Source organism: Nilaparvata lugens, chromosome 12, assembly GCF_014356525.2.
Source record: "Nilaparvata lugens isolate BPH chromosome 12, ASM1435652v1, whole genome shotgun sequence".
NCBI lineage: Eukaryota > Metazoa > Arthropoda > Insecta > Hemiptera > Delphacidae > Nilaparvata > Nilaparvata lugens.
The window spans coordinates 2,862,975-2,884,047 of record NC_052515.1 but is presented as its reverse complement, the minus strand read 5'-3'; the positions used below and the strand labels follow the sequence as shown (position 1 = coordinate 2,884,047).

General features: G+C 36.0%; 1 protein-coding gene across 1 annotated transcript in view; it reads right to left on the bottom strand.

The window, feature by feature from the left end:
- LOC111055991 (rho GTPase-activating protein 10) overlaps positions 1-21,073 on the bottom strand; it is a 115,468-nt gene that overhangs the window by 64,274 nt on the left and 30,121 nt on the right. Inside the window, 1 exon segment of the mRNA XM_039438653.1 lies at positions 15,026-15,183. Coding sequence (XP_039294587.1) covers positions 15,026-15,183 — 158 coding nt within the window.

Genomic DNA, 21,073 nt, shown 5'->3' with positions numbered 1-21,073 from the left:
TGATCATTCCCCTGATCTCTCATTTCTCTTCCTGTTTTCTCAATTGAACAAACTTCAACGTATAATTTTTTTTCTGCATAGGAAATTGCATAATTGAAACAAACGAAACGTAATATTGATTAGAACTAGTTGAAACTGAGGTTCCGTTTAAACTGAGATTCAATCTAACCCTATGCCAAACGAATACGCATAAGTATAACAGTTTTAGAAGAAATAAGATGATATGTATATATATGAGTAGGAATTATCATGTATTTTCAACAAAATAACTTAAATCAATATTAATCTACCAGACTTCCAAAGGGGCGTAGCCATATGACTAGGAGATAATAGACGTGTTATTGAGAGAATGATACGAGACAAGATAAAGTTACGTTAAACGATTTAATTTCATGCAGTGTTATACATTTACAACATATCATAGCATCTCAAATAAGCTTTAGTGGGATCCATGCTATAATTGCAGTATTTGATTAACATTGGTGTTGCTATCCTTGTCTATCATTCGACAAAGCAGATAGTGCCATCCTTTTCTAGCTCCGCAATGATGTTAGATCGTTTTTCAACATAGTAGAAATATAATTACTAACATAATAATCAATCTCAATTATGAAAATTCAACATGTAATCATTGATCAATTCAAACATGGATGAACAGTTAATATCAACACATCATATATACCGGTATCAGCTACACTCTATAGAAGGCAGTGACAAGGCAGAGATTCGGCGACGCTGTTCTCCTATATTTATCCACTGCCATTATAACGTGGACCTCACTATTGCAAAGTAATATAGATGATTGGAAAGCTATTGATCTAACAGTTCAGTTTTAGAGTATGTGGTGAATGGATGAAGATTCTTTATAATCCAGTTCATCCAGTCACAAAATTCTATTCTTGTCATAAATATCATATCATACATCGATAGAGAACATCAGTCATAGCTCAAAACTGTCTCTCTCCCGAGTTTTAACGAATAAAAGTTTCCAAAAAAGGTTAAGTAAGTTTTCACTTTTCAAAGACGAAACCATAATCTGCAGTTTTCTAATCGGACATTTTCCATTTGTTCAAATGGAATCAAAATGAAGCGAGCTACTGAATGAGAAAGAGAAAGCACATTAGAATATTTAGCACAAACACTCCTAGTAAATGATACGTATAACACCGGTAATGCATTAGCAATAACCATGTTCTGCCACTAATGTTCATGTCTCACTGTCTAATTTGCAACCAAACTCCAAAATAACATTTTCGCCACACTGCACAGAAAGCAGCTGTTTTCCAGTCCCTACGTAGATCTGAAAGACCTTATTTGCAGACGACTCTCGTCTGACATCAGAAAAGGGTTTCTTTTCCGGTCTAGGCCAGAAAGTTGTCTCTTTCCAGCCGCTCATGGAAGTAGTTAATAAGTCATCCGCTAGATCGGGCGAGTGTCCACTTTCATCATCAGCTGAAGTCGCCATGATTTCAGTTCCAGTTTCGAATCAAACTAATTTGCTTCGCAACCAGTTTTATTCAACTATTTATTGTTGATTAGTGCATTCCAAATTTTCAAAAATGCTTGAAGATGACTGTGGTATTCCAAGTGAAATTTTAAAAGAATCTGAAATCCTGACTGCAAATCTTCTACCACTAAAATCAAGAGATAGGTACGATAGCTTAACGAGTATTCTTTATTTATTTTGTCAGCAATACCTGTAGTGTGGCGAAAAATATCGTTCGCACCACGGGCAAAAATGTTTTTCCAGCTCTCAATCTTTTCTAGTCCTCGGCCTACGGCCTCGGACTTGAAAACCGATTTCGAGCTGGAAAAATCTCATTTTCTGCTCTAGGTGCGAAATATACTATTGTTCTGCTACCTGGTAAAGCAAAGCTTGCTCTGACCCTGTCAAATATTAGACTCAAAACATGGTGGAGCAGTTAAGGTAGAGGGTAGCGTAGAAGGTAGATGGTAACGGAGAAGGTAGCTGAGAGTGTTGAAAAGAAATGCATGTATTCAAATGTATCGAAACACAGTGGAGCAGCGGAGGTAGCTTAGGGTGCTAAAAAGCAATGCCTGCATTCAAAACTCAAAACCTGTATAATCATCCCAATGATAGCTTTTCAAATGCATATTAATATAGTACAAAAAGTAGAATTATCAAACGAAATCAAACATTGTAGAATATTATACTACACGTTCGTTCTAGGTCCGGTTTCTAAGATACTTATTTGATCTAATGGATTATGATAAGAGTCCTCCCTCACTGAAGCTATATTGGATAATAGGCTTGGGTATAGATTTAGGTATAACTGGATAGGTTTGGGGCCGGTTTCCGAGCTCGGCATTTAGCCAAGTTCTAGACTTTAAACAGCTGGAGTCAGAGAATTGGCTTTCCGAAACGGGGCGTAGTTGCAGTTTTTTTATAATAATAATAATTTATTTTCTCATTTCTATTGGAAACGTTTTTCCTTGACGAAATGAATCATTCCTTAATAATCCAAGATAGCTGAAACTTTACACTATTTTCTCTGTATATTGTGTTCAATTTTCTAGTTTTTCGAAATTTAATTTTCGCCACACTGCACAGAAAGCAGCTGTTTTCCAGTCCCTACGTAGATCTGAAAGACATTGTTTGCAGACGACTCTCGACTGACGTCAAACAGGTTTCTTTCCGGCCTAGGCCGGAAAGAGTACCCTTTCCAGCCGCTAACATGGAACTAAGAAAGGTGATCAAAAAACAGCTGATCAAAAAACGTTTTATCTGTGTTCATTATTCAATAATTAAAACATTTATAATAATATAATCTTATTGTCATTTGAAAGAATAAGAAAGTATAAACTCAACCTCCCACATAATTGAACATAATCTTTAGGTTATTTAGACAAATCAGAATAAAAAATAAAAATACTTGGACAATTTCTTGATATTCAGATTACCTCAGATTTGCTAGAGCTAACACCTTCCTGCTTCTGCTTTCGGAAGTGCTTAGCAAACAATTATCATATATATATATATATATATATAATATATATATATATATATATATATATATATATATATATATATATATTGTTTATTTTTCTGTGTGGCGAAAATAGCGTTCGCACCATGGGCAAAAATGTTTTTCCGGCTCTCAATCTTTTCTAGTCCTCGGACTTGAAAACCGATTTTGAGCCGGAAAGTCTAATTTTCGGCCCTAGGTGCGAAATATACTATTAAACGTGGACTGCAACTGCGCCCCGTTTTGGAAAGTCAATCTTTTGACACCAGCTGTTTAAAGTCTACAACTTGGCTGAATCCCGAGCTCGGAAACCGGCCTTTAATGATTCATTTCATTTTAATGATTCAAGATTGTGAAGGTCTGTCACCACATTTTTAAACTATTCCTAATTACTATTCGTCACACATGTATAAGTTGTACGTCACCAATATTTGAAACAATAAGCGCTAACAAACTAGCAAACAATTCTCTCACGAAAATAAATTTAAATAATTGACAAATTTACTTCTTTCCTTGAAAACATGTCCATTCATTTCGCGGTAATTATGCTTTTCTGCGTTGTACTTCAAATTACGTGATCAAGTTGCTGTAGTTCTTGAGTTATCTAGCCTACTTTACTTGTAGAAATTTGGAAAAAATATTCAAATCAATATTATGAGATCGAACTCAAATCTACTTTGGTCGAAAATAATGGAACTAACATGCTATTGCAAACCCAGTCAAAAACTTATCAAATTTGAACCTGTACTGTTCTGAACCATATAGAATGTGAATTGATTACATACTATCATAGAAAAGAGATAGCATAGGAAGATATCCAATGGAATAGGACGTTTATGTTCCAAGCTATTCATTAAGATTGATAGTCCTGTAGTGAGTCCACGTTATAATGGCACTTGAGAAAGATAGGAGAACAACGTTGCCGATCCTCTGTCTTGTCAATACAGATAGACCTGTATTAACCTTCTATAGACGGTAGCTGATACAGGTTTATCGATGTAGCATTAACTATTCATTCTCGTTTAAAATAATCAATATTATATTTTATTAAGCAAGAAATCATATTTTTCAATAATTTCATAATTAAGATGAAATACTTTGTCAATTAATTTGTTAATTAAAAAAAGACGTTCAGAGTTTCCAGTTATGGATGAACATGTATATTCCACTCGTCGAAATCTTGCTAATAAATTAAAAGAACCCTTTACAAGAAGTAGAGTGGCCTCCTTACATGCTTTTGCTAAGGGACCACGACTTTTCAATAAACTGCAATCAGATATATCAGATGCACCCAGTTACAATTTGTTTAAGAATAGACTTAATCGCTTCTATGAAGAAAAACGTTTAATAGAGGTGTAATATTATTTAAATTTTTTTGCTGTCTTCATTCAAATGTAATTTATTGTTAAAGATTCATAATCCCATCTTGTGAAAAGCACACTGATTATTGTATAAAATTTACTTTATTGTTTGAGACCTCAAAATTGTTATTGTATTATAATTAAGTTGACTCAACTAGAGAGCGAGACATCCCTCAACACAGGTTTAGCCTAAAGAGGGATGCACTGTGGTTTTTTCTGTTACATGCTTAATATTATTATCTATGTGCAATTATTATGCTTAAGGTATGTATTTGTATTACCAATTGTAATGTTCAACCATTTTGTTTAATGTATGTATTTGTATTACGAATTATTGTAAAAATGCAGTGAAATAAACGAATTATTATTATTATTAATTAATTATTAATTCTGCATTGTTAAAAGACGATCTGGCAACAGAGCAAAGCGCGAAAGAGATATCGCTATCCGCTTTGTTGAATGATAGAGACAAGGATAGCAATGGAATTGCTAATTAAACACTGCCATTATAACATGGACCTCACTATAGTCTGACACGCTATTTCAAATGTAGCTACACATTTCATGACGTAATAATAGTGGAAATGAGAACTCAAATACACGTTAGAAAGTTTATAAAAGGGTAACATTTCCTCGAAAATTCATTGAAACTAATTCTATTTTTGTCAATAATATAGTTGACGTTGATTTTGCAAAATAATTCAAGTTTTTAATGACAATCCACGCAGACTTCTTGTGTTAACTACTACTTTTTATCATTACTTTAGCACAATCACTTCTCATTTTAGCACTGACTTTTGTGATTATCTAGGCAGTTTGCAAAGTAGGTTACAACGAGTCGAGCAGTCAATAACTTCACTTTCTCCCAACGTTTAAAAACGTTTTATCGCGAATATTATGCGCGGGCATTGTGATAACTCGCTTCACCAGCTCTTCAAAATTGATAGAAAATCGGTGGAAATCTGGCAGAGAATGTATCTGAGGACAGCGTACTCATTGCCCACTTTGAGTGAGTTTATCTGTTCATAAATAGAGCATGACTCTATCAATTTTGTCGTATTTTTTGTCAGTTAAGCCTGGTTTTCATAAGAAGAGTTAGTGATAGAGTTCCCTGGGCTAATTATAACTAACTATCTTGTGAACTCTCCCAATGGAAACGTTCATGATTGAGTACTAGTTTTTAGTAGAGTAGAGTGGGATAGTACTGCACCACTTGCCTTCCCCCACCACCGCTTCTCACTCTACTCTACCACTACTATGCTAATGAAAACAGTCTCGAGCTAGTAATGTAGAGTTCCGTTTTGACATGTTAAGGTTAGTTCTGTTTACTGGACAACACAGTTTACCTACTATTCTCAATTGTAGTTAATACAGTTACTCGACCAAGTAAGTAAGTAGAGTAGAGTTAGTATGCCAGTTACTCGACCACTAACTCTACTAGTGAAAAAAACCAGGCTTTACTGATAGAAGAACCTATTCAACTTCTATGAAAGAAAATATTAATATTTGAACCCATTTCAGACTAATATGTGTAACCCTATCTGAATTTGGGAGAGGAATAGCACAAGGTTACCTTATTTTTTCTCTCGAGTTTTGATGATGTACTTGTTGTATGAATCAATCAATCTATCACACTAAATTGTCTGTGACAGAAGACTGCTCTGCTCTATTGAAGCATCCGTCAAACAAAATTCAGAATGGTGATGCATCTGTTTAAATAGCAATGATAATTGTGACATTCACTGACAGTCACCTCCAGTTAAGATGTCATTTCGCCTGCTTTCAGAAACTGTTAATCATTACCCCTACTTGAATCATTACCCCCACTGTAGTGAGGTCCACGTTATAATGACAGTATTCGATTAACATTGGTCTTGGTATCCTTGTCTATCATTCGACAAAGCAGATAGCGCTATTCTTTTCTAGCTCCGCAGATCGGTTTTTACAATGTAGAAATGGTAGATAGATAGATATATTTCTAGATTCATGAAAAATCTATAGATGCATCAGATGACAATGTAGTTAATCAACACAATATTTATGAAAGCTTACCATTGAAGAATGTATTGTAGTACATACATTTTTTGGACTCAAAATAGTGTGTGGAATAAGTTATCATTTACATAACCTCTAGACTGTGTATTCCAAATTAAGGTTTAAAGCAGTTTTGGGCGAATGCCTGTTGTTTTTACCTGCATTGTATCTATTGTCTATGAATAAATGAATTAAAATGAAATGAAATGTATTTTCTTGGACCTAACTCTATGAGCTTGAAGTTGGATAGCTCCCATGCGATACAGTTTATGCTGGTTGGAATAGTCAGTTATTTGTGAGGTCATTTGGTCATTTGAGAGTCATTTGTGACAGGTGCATTTGTGACAAATACATTGAGTGACCTGAAACTAGAACTAGCACTGCGCATGTCACTGTAGTTTTACCATAGTATGTTTACTGTAGTGAGTGTTTGCCTTCACTGTTTTTCTCTGTCACTACTTGTTCATTCAGTACGCATGCGCAATACAATACGGTGCACTCTTTTCGCGTATATCGGTTATCTATTTAGTGCACGCAACTATAAGACTAAAGTAACACAAGTAAATAAGAAGCAGCGTTACACAAATAGACAAGAAGAACTATAGTGAGGTCCAAGTTATAATGGCAGTGGAGAAAGATGGCAGAACAACGTTGCCGTTTGTCTGCCTTAATTATATTTATATATTACTAGCCGTCAGGCTCGCTTCGCTTGCCATATCCGTCTAGCCAGGACCCCCGACTGGATCATCCAAGAATGGGATCAGCAGGCTCGCTTCGCTCGCCTGCATTTTTCATTTGAGCATTTTTATCATATGTTAGGACAATCCAGCCGGGGGTCCAGACTAAATGTCTGCCTAAACGGATATGGCGAGCGAAGCGAGCCTGACGGCAAGTAATATAATATTCCCAGGAATAGCTCTGATTGAAGTAGCAGTACTCAATCAATTTTTCCGCGATAAATGCATTTCAATGCCAACCTAAACAAAGTCAACTCAACTTAATGCCAACCTGACAAAATTATTAATTCAGTTACCAGTTAACAACTGTTTCGAAGAGGTACTCTCTCTAGATTATAGTTCTATATTAACATATGGTATGGACATTTTTCAATTATAATAAGGAGATTGGAATAAGAACAATATACATGCTAAAAGACGAACTTTAAACCCTTAAAAAACACCCTTAGAGTTAAATATTGCCAAAAGATTTCTTAGTGCGCCTCTAAAGGGGCAACTGAACATACCTACCAAATTTGAACGTTTTTGGTCCGGTAGATTTTTAGTTCTGCGAGTGAGTGAGTGAGTGAGTGAGTCAGTCAGTCAGTCAGTGAGGGAGTGCCATTCGCTTTCATATATACTATAGATTATTAGAAAATATACTATATTATATAAAATATACTATATTCATATATACTATAGATTATTATGTATAGATTATTACGAAACCATATATGGTCCTGTACCAAATAAAACTGTATAATTTGACAAAATATGTGTGTTTTTATTGCATTATGGAACGGTTCTACATCGACAGTGACTCAGTCGAGTTTTTATATTTCTATATTGTTAAAAACTGATTTGGCAACGTTGTGGAGCTAGAAAAGGTGGTGCTATCTGGTTTGTTGGCTGATAGACAAGGATACCAACACCAATGTTAATCAAATACTGCCATTATAACGTGGACCTCACTATAGAATTGAGACTGCAGTAGGGATACTGGAGAAGAAGAAGGAAATAAGAGGAGAGGAAGAAAGACGGAGTGAGTTAGGAAAGAATGAATTAGAAGAAAAGGAGATGATCATATTAGAATTAGTTGTGTATTTGATATCTCAGTGGAGGCATTTTATGAACCTATTTTGGTGAATAGATTGAAATTGAAGTTTATGTAGTGGAAGGAGGAGAGAGAGAAAGAGAAGAAGGAGATGAAGAAGAAGCAGAAGAAGAAACGAAGAAGTAGAAGAATACAGGTGGAGAAGGAGAAGACAGGTGAAAAAGAAAAAGACAGGTGCAAAATAGGAAGAAGAAGAAGAAGAAGAAGAAGAAGAAGAAGAAGAAGAAGAAGAAGAAGAAGAAGAAGAAGAAGAGAAGAAGAAGAAGAAGAGAAGAAGAAAAAGAAGACAGGAGGAAAAGAATAGGATCACACGAGAAGAAGACCACAAAAGAAGAAAAAGGATACAGTAGAAGAAGTAAAATATAGGAGAACAAAGAGAAGACAAGAGAAGGAAAGAAAGAAGAAGTAAGGAAGAGAAGGAGAAGGATACAAGAGAGGGAAATAACAGAGAAGACTAAGAAGAAGAAGATTGATTGATTGATTGATTGAGTACTTTATTTATGTAGATTACAATATATACTGGCTTATACACTTATATACAATAGCTTACAATACAGCAAAATTATAGATGAATTTACATAATATAGACTAAGAAAATAATTATTGAACTGTATATGATATGAAAAAGCAATTTGTAATATAATGACTATAGATAATAATTATATTGTTATGCATCTACATAAATTGGCGGAGCTTTGGACATATCAATGTCCATTCTTCGAAAAGAATATTAAAAATATCCTCCCCACTAACTCTCTACCAAAATAATCTCTCCAGAAGAAGAAGATAGAAGAAGAAAAAGGAAGTGAATTCTAGAAGAAGATACTTGATACGGACTTCTGATAGTTGACTATAATAGTGTAGTATTTTATGTCGAGTACTCGTAGTTGAGTGAGTAGTGACACTAGAAAGCATGAGGTCATTAACCTGCTGAGTGACCGGACATTGCATTGTTATTGAGCGAATCTAGGTGAATCATAGTAGACAACTACTGGATACACATCACCATGATTTGATACATTCGTTATCTGCTTTGTCGAATGATAGACAAGGATAGCAACACAAATGTTGATCAAATACTTCCATTATAACGTGGGCCTTACTAAAGGTGTAATGAGGTCTTAAAAGATGGTTATTTCTACTCAAGTGAGAAATTAGGGTTTTGAGAATATAGGTGCACCCAATCTATCAAAAGTTGAGCAGAGGATGACATTTGAGACGTGACAGGAGAGAGACAGACAGGGTTGAGTGAGAGAGACAGTGATGGGAGAGTGAGAGAGTATCAATATGAAACGTGAGACGTGACAAGGATGGGAGAAAGTATCACGTCACGTGATTACATGGAGCGTGATATGCGTGGCTGAGTGAATGGATGTCACTCTAGGCTTCAAGGAAGAAGACGGAGAAAAGAGGAATAAACACGCAAGAGAGAGGAGAAAGGAATTGGAGAAGGAAAGGAGGTAGAAGAAAATAATTAAAAATGAGAGAGTGAGAAAGAATTGGAAAAGGAAAAGTGGGAGATGAAATGAATGAGATAAGGAGAAGAGACAGAAAAAGGGGTATGAGAAAAGGAAAAGAGAGAAAGAAGGGGAATGAGAAAAATGGAAGAGGGAGAAGGAGAAGAGGCAGAAAAAGGGAATGTAAAAAGTTGAATGAAAAAGACTAAGAAATTGTCAAAAAATTTGATAATTTTATAATTTTAAAATTTCATTCAATATGAATAATTACCACAATATCAACTTCTCAACCACACAAAAAAAAGAATGTAAAAAGGATAAAAAAGGAAAAGAGGAATGAGAAGAAGATGAAAAGAAGCAAGAAAGAGATGGGAGAAAAGAGAAAGAGAGAGGAAAGGAATAGGACAAACAGATGGTGGAGGAGAGAGGAGAGAGAAGAGGAGAAAAGGATGAAGAAGAAAGAGCAAAAGAAGACAAAGAAAACAAGCAGGATGGGAACAGTTAAAGTAGAAGTGAGAAGAAAATAAGATAACGGTAAGTGAAAGGAAACAAGTGGGAATAGAAGAAGAGGAAAGAAGAAAATGAGAGAAAAGAAAAAAGAGAAAGATGGTTGAGAAACGAGAAGAAGATTATATATGAGAAAAGAAGGAAAGTGTAGGTTGAGGGTTGAGTTTGTTTGTGTAGTGACTGATACGAAGATAGATAGGTTGTGTTTATTAGGGCTGAACTGACCGTGGAGTCAGTTATATAGGGTGATTCAAACATAGGTTGGCTCAAACATTATAGACCACTACAGGTCACAGTCCACTACAGACTACAGTAATATATATATACTTAATACACGTCACTTCGAGTCTGTTTACTTTCTTCCACCCATAATGAAGACGCAAACAAAAAAAAAACTAGAAGAAGAGAAAGATAAGAAGAGAAGATAGATAAAGAAGATGATATTATCCAATTCATACATTGGATCCGCTTCGAACCGCTCCATGACTTCATACAGTCAAGGCACAAATCGAAAATAAATCAGAGAATCGGCAACGTGGTCCTCCTATATTTCTCCACTGCTATTACAACGTGGACTTCACTATAGTATTCAGTCTTTCAAATCAATCATAGCTGATAGTCAGCAGAAAATCCCAGCCCCCTATCAATCACTCGATTGTTTATTGGAAATAGTCCCCTATGATGAATATTAACATTTGCGCAAATCATGCATGTTTATAAGGTATATGCAATATCAATTTGCAGTCCCCTTATGGACCTGTTCACACATCTATTTAATATTCAGTGTTTCAGCACCGAGTACTGTCTACTGACCCTCCATACATTGGAGTGAGGAATATTCAATCCCCATTCATTAACACTGACTAGCCCTTGGAGAGCCGCGTGATAATGAATTCCATTAAAATTCATCAAGATGCATCTCTGACTCCCTCGACTTCTCTTTTATTCATTTATTCATTCGACTGCGTTCATCGGTGGTTCTTTCATTACACACTCATTCGCACATAGGGAAATTAATCGCAGAGGGAAATTTAGATACAGGGACATTATTCGCAGAGAAAAATTTGTTTGGGTGCGTACAGATTTACGCAACGCGAACATGAGCAATTCACTTTTAATCAGCTGATGCCAAGCTTTTTCTATCTGTATCTTACCGTTTCTGTAAAAATACAGATATAGTCAGCTGATTAAAAGTGAATTGCCCATGTTCGCGGCGCGTATATCTGTACGCACCTTATACAGGGAAATTATTCGCACAGCGAAATCTGAATACATCGCCGCTGCATATTGTTGGGTGTCTATAATAGAATAGAATAGAATAGAATAGAATAGAATAGAATAGAATAGAATAGAATAGAATAGAATAGAATAGAATAGAATAGAATGGCTGCCTTTATTTATACCTAGGAGGGCGGAGTTAGGGCGCAGCCGGCCCTCTCTTACACTCAACCCTCCAATACAACGCTAAATAATTGCTAGATTGAACAAATCAAATTAAGAAAAAAAAATAATAGGAGAGATTATACAGTACTATCGTAGAGTACAGTACAGTAAATCGTAATTATACTCAAGAAATATAATGTTCAAATTTAATAAGCAATGAGTGCAGTACGCGTCTCGTAGCTTTGCCTCGGTGACTTTGAAACGGCATACATGCAAGGTATGGTTCACGGCTTTGCAAAAACATCAGGCTCCAGAGACCCTAGATTCCAAGATGGAGGAAGCTCCCTACACACAGAGATTGTCCATGAATGAGAAAGTGGCAACGTATCACCAACAATAATTATTAAGTTTTTTTTTGTATGAATATTGATGTTGTTTTTGTTGTCTTTTCCATAATTGGGAATTTCAAGTCTCTTCAATTATGGAAAGAGCATGTTGAACGAATGTCAGCTGATAGGCTGTGTTGTGCTAAAAGGACGTAACTCCAAAAAATCTGGTGTGGCGCACTCACACAACTTTCCTTGCCGTTATGAAAATTGATCACCTGACGCTAGTGTGCACGCGCATCTCAAGTCTACTTATAAACAAAGATCTGAGCCAGCTGGTGACAGGACAATAACGCTGGAGACATACGAGGTCTGCTATCTCTTTATAGTGAATCATTTAATAGAATCAACAGTTGCCAACAGTTTGCAATTGAAATAATAACTTTTTCTTGAATTTCGTGCTTATTTTCAATTTCAGGTGAAAATGTTACTGAACATTAATTGTGGAGATTTTTATGCTTAATCTTTTCCACTCAATATTTTTTGTTTAAATTCTATCTGAAGCCTGATAATTGGGAATCTAAAATTGGACTTTGCATAGATGGGGTGGAGCTCCTGAAATTTTTACAGATATGAGACTTGTGGCAGTTGATAGAGCTTATCAATGACTATTTCAGGTATAAATTTAATCAAATTCGTTGGAGCCGTTTTTGAGAAAATCTCAAAAAACCCTGTTCTTGACAACATTTTCGCCATTTTAGCCGCCATCTTGAATTGCATTGGATCGAAATTGTTCGTGTCAGATACTTATAGTATAAGGACCTTAAATTCCAAATTTCAAGTCATTCGGTTAATTGGGAGATGAGATATCGTGTACACAGACGCACATACACTCATACACACACACACACATACAGACCAATACCCAAAAACCACTTTTTTGCACTCAGGGGACCTTGAAACGTATAGAAATTTACAAATTAGGGTACCTTAAATTTTTTTGGAAAGCAATACTTTCCTTTCCTATGGTAATAGGTCAAGGAAAGTAAAAACTCCTTGTTGCTTCGAAAGCAACACGTTGCTCTTGATAACATACAAAAGAGCAGCTGATGCTCTTATGGAAAGATACATGTTCAAAAATGTTCAATGTTTTTGAACAGGTAGTATTGTGATCGACCAATAGCCCAAGCTACAGGATCTGTACTGTACACCGAATACGGAAAGACTCTATGGAAATTCGCAATTATACTTGAAAAATATTACCTAAAAATGTAAAATAACTCACCATTCTATCTCGTTCATCCTCGATGCAAGCAATCAGTTTTCCGAACTCGCCGAGTGACCTTGAGATGACCACCTCATCATCGGTCTGAGTCTGCCCTATGCACTCGAAGCTGAAGTTCTGTAGAGAGTCGGACAGGGCTCGCTGTGCCCGAGACAAATCTATAACATAAAAAGAGAGAGAGAACAACATCAGTTACTAAATTCAATGAAAGGAATAGCATAGGATAGAAGAAGAAGAAGATGGGATATCTGTATAATAAGAGAGAGAGTAGGGTTGTGTTTGTTTGCATCAAAACATGTCAACTAGTGGATTGAATACTGGAAAAACGGGTATGATTTACATCTCCAAATTTTGCATATAAATTCTAAAAATATCAATTTCGTGCACCTTAAAGCCCAAATTTCAATTTTCCTTCTAGATATTTCAAAATTAATGCTTAAATTTCATTAATGGGACATGAATATATTATGATTGAAATGTACATACCATAATATGTTAATCTAGAGAGCCTACCTCTTCGAATAAGATGGCTAAAATTGGTAACTAAATTGATAACCAGTCCAATTTTGTCATGTTAGCATTAAGTTGAAGGTTTCCTAACAAGATTTGAATTCTGTCACTTTATTATGTTAGTATGTTGAAGAACTTACTATACTATACTGGCTTATACACGTACGGTATAGGAAAATTATGTTTTCCTCCACCTACTGGCTAAAGTACTTACTTTACTCCCTGAAACATAATACTAAAGTGTCACTTTTTCGCCCTCGGTAGTAAAAAACAGAAAAACTCCCTAGGGAGTAAAAGTGACTCCATTTAAATAACATGGGAAACATCTCTATTTAAAAAACTTACATTATAATAGGTTAGAAGGTCTAAGCTCAGATGAGAAAGCATAAAGAGGTGTCTGTCACACAACACACACACACACACACACACACAACACACACACACACACCACCACACACACACACAACACACAACACACACACACACAACACACACACACACACCACCACACACACACACACACACACAACCACACACACACACACACCACACACACAACACACACACACCACACACACACCACACACACACACACACCACACACACACACACACACAACACACACACACACACACACACACACACACACACAACACACAACACACACACACACACACACACACACACACACACAACACCACACACACACACACACACACACACACACACACACACACACACACACCACACACACCACCACACACACACACACACACACACACACACACACACACACACACCACACACACACACACACACCACACCACACACACACACACACACACACACACACACACCCACACACACACACACACACACACACACACACACACACACACACACACCACACACAACACACACACACACAACACCACACACACACACCACACCACACACACACACACACACACACACAGACCAATACCCAAAAACCACTTTTTTGCACTCAGGGGACCTTGAAACGTATAGAAATTTACAAATTAGGGTACCTTAATTTTTTTTGGAAAGCAATACTTTCCTTTCCTATGGTAATAGGTCAAGGAAAGTAAAAACTCCTTGTTGCTTCGAAAGCAACACGTTGCTCTTGAGAACATTCAAAAGAGCAGCTGATGCTCTTATGGAGAGATACATGTTCAAAAATGTTCAATGTTTTTGAACAGGTAGTATTGTGATCGACCAATAGGCCAAGCTACAGGACCTGTACTATACACCGAATACGGAAAGACTCTATGGAAATTCGCAATTATACTTGAAAAATATTACCTAAAAATGTAAAATAACTCACCATTCTGTCTCGTTCATCCTCGATACAAGCAATCAGTTTTCCAAACTCGCCGAGTGACCTTGAGATGACCACCTCATCATCGGTCTGAGTCTGCCCTATGCATTCGAAGCTGAAGTTCTGTAGAGAGTCAGACAGGGCTCGCTGTGCCCGAGACAAATCTATAACATTAAAAGAGAGAGAGAACAACATCAGTTACTAAATTCAATGAAAGGAATAGCATAGGATAGAAGAAGAAGATGGGATATCTGTATAATAAGAGAGAGTAGGGTTGTGTTTGTTCGCATCAAAACATGTCAACTAGTGGATTGAATACTGGAAAAACGGGTATGATTTACATCTCCAAATTTTGCATATAAATTCTAAAAATATCAATTTCGTGCACCTTGAAGCCCAAATTTCAATTTTCCTTCTAGATATTTCAAAATTAATGCTTAAATTTCATTAATGGGACATGAATATATTATGATTGAAATGTACATACCATAATATGTTAATCTAGAGAGCCTACCTCTTCGAATAAGATGGCTAAAATTGGTAACTAAATTGATAACCAGTCCAATTTTGTCAGGTTAGCATTAAGTTGAAGGTTTCCAAACAAGATTTGAATTCTGTCACTTCATTATGTTAGTATGTTGAAGAACTTACTATACTATACTGGCTTATACACGTACGGTATAGGAAAATTATGTTTGAAGCATCATCACGTCTAAACTACTGGACTGAAATCTACTTGAAATTTTGCATATAGAATCTTAATTAGCCGAGGATGGTTCTAGGCTACTTCAAACTCTTCAAGATCCCTCCCGAACATAGGCCTACCTGTCAAATTTCATGAAAATCTATTACCGCGTTTCGCCGTAAATGCGCGATATAAAAACATTTAAACATTAAGAGAAATGCCAAACCGTCGACTTGAATCTTAGACCTCACTTCGCTCGGTCAAAAACAGTAATAATAGACAGTAATCGACTTGAGTTAAAAAGAAATCAGCTTCAAATTTGGAGCATAAACGACCTATACCACGGGAGGTCTTCTTATGCCATATTTTCTGTATGACAATTAGAGGACTACAGTAGCGTAGCCAAGATTTTGGGGGTTGACTATAGACTTTTAACTAGACATTTTCAACTATAGACTTTGCCAACATTAATTTGATAGGGATTAAGAGAAAATACTGAAATTGTTTTTTGTGATGTTCAGTCACTGGAAATTCATTTAATACTTATTGTAATTTTATAATTCTATTTTCCTTCCATTAGTCTACTTTCTCCATTAGTCTATGACTCTTAACTTATGAGAGGACTCGTTAACATTTTTCCTCTTCCATTTCTTTCCTGGTTTCCAGTGCATCACAAAACGTGCAATCAGAAAGGGAGGCATAGTTTGTCTCTTCTCTGTAGCATACTTTGCCACGTAGGCAATTATTTCTTGTCGTTTTTTGATAGTTATTGTAATTTTGTTTTCGTTGTGTTTGGATTATACATTAAAGTTATTTCAATGAGAGTTTGTCATTGCTGTAGCCAATTGCAAATCTTTTGAATGAGTTTAAAAGTTTTCAACGTTCAGCAAACAATATTGTTGATAACTGACATTTTTTGAGGTCATTTTTCATAGAGCATCTTGGATCTTGGATTTTTGGGCTCATTTTTATAACCTAGAAACACCCTCCCCCCCTTTGCTACACACATGCTAGTCTAGGGTCTAGGTCTCAAAGAATAGGCCTAGCTCAAAACTATTATCAATAGAGCACTCTCATTGACAGCTCTAGTGATTTTCTCCACAATTGATAAACAGAAGAAGTGTCAAGGAATGACTGTTGACAAATATTGCCTCAAGTTGGCAGAAGTTAACTGTTTATCACTAGTGAGAGAGAGAAACAGAGAGTGATGAAGAAAGAGAGAGATAGACTTTGAGAGTGAAAGGAAGAAAGAGAGAGAGAGAATGATGAAGAAAGAGAGACAGAGAGAGGAAGAAAAAGAGAGAGAAAGTGACACCTCTAGTCAATATTGAGTGTCAATGACTACTATAACTGTCAACAATGATTGAAGCCGGTCTAGATAAGGGTCTTCTCTTCTCAAACAGCTTTGAGAATAGTGGCTCTTTCATTGTCACTTGGTTGACATTCCATTGATAAATAATGATAGTCTTCTTCAACTCGGGTCAAATTTTAGCTGAAATGAGCTGAGGTTCTGAAGCTACTGTAAAGAGTTAAAACTAGTTACGTTGTACTTGAAAAAAGGTACTGAATAACTTTCATTATCTTTCAATAATAAATAAATTTATTCCACTTGGCTTGTGGAAATGGAAAAAGACATATCGGAACTAAATTTAACTATTGACGATGTGAAAAACTTCAACTCGGGTCAAATTTTAGCTGAAGTAAGCTGAGTTTTTGAAACTACTGTATCTTGAAGAGTTGAAACTAGTTGTGTTGTACTTGAAAAAAAAGTACTAAATAACTACTTTCATTATCTTTCAATAATAAAGAAATTTATTCCACTTTTTGTGTAGTTGAGAAGTTGATATTGTGGTAATTATTCATATTGAATGAAAAAGACTAAGAAATTGTCAAAAACCACAGATTTATTGATACTTAGAAAGACCGGTTTCGGTTATTACACCATTGTCAATCTCTGATAAACTAAAACTAAATACATGAGCAGCACAATTTTCTGAATTTACCGAAACCGGTCTTTCTAAGTATCGATAAATCTGTGGTTTTTGACAATTATTAGTCTTTTTCATTCAAATTTATTCCCCTTGGCTTGTGGAAACAAAAGAAGACATTTCGGAACTAAATTCAACCATTGACGATGTTAAAAATCACAGAACAATATTATAGGGAAACCATCATTTACAGGAAGAGGATCTTATCAATAAAAACAATTGAAAGAAGGCAACAGGTTTGTTCAGATGAATTGTGAAAAGAACGGTATGACTGAATGAAAAGGTAGAAAGGAAGAGAATTGAAGCGAATGAACAAAGAAAGAGGACTAACCAGAGACTACCGTGATTCTACCTGGTCATAAAATCAATTTAATTTATTTTAAAGAAATTTTTCATTACATATCAATATCGGGGCACCGAGCTTTGCTCGTTATTTATTTATTGATAAACAGAACACAATTTTTCAAAATGATTGGGGAAGGACAAACAGGCACAGCCCAAAACTGTTTCTTCCCCGAATTTTGATTTATACACTATAAATGGTCCAAAAAGTAGGTTATGTTTCATACACTTGAATCCAGGTCAAATTTTCAGTCAAGATATTTAAAAACAGAAAAGTTCTAATTTAGATTGTTTACAAACCAAATTGAATAACAAAATAACACTCACTAAAAACTGTAAAATAATGATTAACTTTGAATACTATGATATACTCTAATTTAGAGTGATAAACCATGTCATGTCAACAAATCAGATTATTTTTATAGATTCTATTAAAATTTCTCGCGAGATACGGTAAGCTGTTTGAATGATTACACAGCTGATCCCACACAGGCACATGCATCTTCTGTTATCGACAGACGACGAAATCTGTTCTTCCAAGGATGAATTATCCTTTTAATGTCCTTCAGCGAGTTTTTCCAGGGATGAGACCTAGTGCAATCGAATCTTTATATTATAAACCTACTATGTTATGAATTTCGTGAGAATCGTTTGAGCCGTTTTCGAGATCCGGTTAAATACAAACATATAAACATCTGAACATCCAAACATCCAAACATATAAACAGAAATAATTGCTCGTTTAATTATTGGATCTCATTTTCAATAATTTCAGAAGCTCTGAAAAGAAAAGTGAGTGCTAGATTCAAGACTGCCACACTGATTCACTCACAAGCCCTAATTCTTTTCAAAATTGCATTACAGTCAACCAATTTTATAAAGCCGCAAAACACTCTCATTAAACGGTTGGCTTGGCAAATGATAAGTGGCCGATTGAACAGTATTCAACAGCCTGCTTTGTAACGAAGCTTCCTATTGGCCCAGTTAATCCCCCCACCACTTGGGTTGATGGAGTGGCTTGCAAAAGTTAGACTCTGCAACTAATGTCTTTCCAGCACTTCTTGTACTCCTCAGAGAGAGCGACAGAGAGATAGATGGACAAGGAGTAAGAAAGAGTGAGAGAAAGAGAGAGTGGGAGGGAGAGGGAGAGAGAGAGACGGACAGAGAGAAATATAAAAGAAAGTGAGAAGAGATTATAGAACTTGAGGATCGGGGAAATGGAGTAAAACATAAAGATTTAGATAGAATAGTGATGAAAAGATTGAGCGGTGGAGAGAGGAAGAAAGGGATTGGAAGAGAGAGAGTGTAAGAAAGAGAAAAGATAGATTGAGAAGGGGTGATAGAGCTTGAGGAACGGGAGAAGGAAGTGAAAAGAGAAATATAAAGATGAAGGAGATAAAGATATACAGTGGAGGATGAATGGCTGGGAAAGGGAGTGAAAGAGTAAAAGAGAGAGAAATGGATTGATGTTTGAGGAACGGAAAGATGAAGAGAAAGAGGAGGAGAAGAAGGAATAAAGAAGTGATGAAATGGAGAAGAGAAGAAGAAGAGAATGAAACGAGAGTTCAATGAATTGGTAAGAGAAAGAAATAGAATAAAATTGCGCGATGTAAGAGAGGATATAAAGAGAATAGAAGGAGAAGGAAGGAGGCAAGAATAGAAATGAGACAAAGAGAAAGAGAGAGTAAAAGAGAAAGATGAAGCAAACGAGATCAGGCGAGACAAAATAGGGATGAAAAAAGTGTGTAGCTGAATGGAATGAAATGAGAGAATAGAAACGAAACAGACAGGAAAAGAGAGAGGAAGAGTGTGTGAGCGTGAGAGAGAGAGGGAAAGTATGTCTGTGTGAGAGAGAGCGAACCAGAGATCACGCGAGACAAAATGGTGGGATGAGAAAAGTGGAAAACTGGAGGGGAGCTTTCCACGTGCCGGCCAAGTTTGCCGGCTTTTCCGACCAGAGCACCGGCTTTCCCGACCCTCGGAAAATTCTTTGCCAACACTCAGCACGTAATGCATCATACTCTATACATGCAGCAACTAGATAAATTACACTCAACTGCTGAATCTCGTTCAACTTAGATAATATATAACAGCATTTAACTAGTTGAAACTTGTGTGTTATTTCACTTGTTCAAATGATATGATCGACTGATTAATGGGCGTTGAAACAGTTCATTCAACTACATTACAACATTTAACTAGTTTATATAGTTAACTAGTTTATATCACAATAACTCCTGTGTTATTTCAATTGTTCAAATGATATTATCGACTGATTAATGGGTGTTGAAACAGTTCATTCAACTACATTAAAACATTTAACTAGTTAAACTCCTGTGTTATTTCACTTGTTCAAATGATATGATCGACTGATTTATGAGCGTTGAAACAGTTCTGTGGGGAATTGAAATTAGTTCAACTATAATAATAATATAGAGCGATATCGTAGAGCACTCTAAACTCTTGTCAGAATGGTATGTAGTATGAAGGGTAGCCGTCCACCGTCCACTGCAACCGTATTCAACCGATCCGTTCGGCCGTTGGATCGGACGAATCTGCCAGCCATTAATTCGGCCGAATATGGTCGTCCATTGGAATCGTTTACGTCAGTCTAGTTCAATAGTTGGCTGGTTGCCAGCTATTGAATTAACTACTATCATAGCCACCAAAATTTTCCATAAACAATGATTATATTGGGATTTTGAAAATTGAATAAACAAATATCCACTAAATTAGTTATTCATTACAATAATATTACCTTCTGATCCTATTTGTTCAGCAATATTTGTCCACAGATTCCTTTGAACATCACGACGATAATACCTTTTGTCTCTCATATCCCACAATGGAACATGCTTTTGAACCAAACTTATTAATTTTTCAATGTCCATAGTTACAACTTTATAAAACAGAACAACTTCAAAAAACAAAAACAAACAGGACTGGAACAATTTTAGGTTAGGAACACTAGTTGTTGTCTCAGCTCGATTAGTTAGTTCGGCCGGATAGAGCCGCAATATCCAATATTCAATTCAGAGAC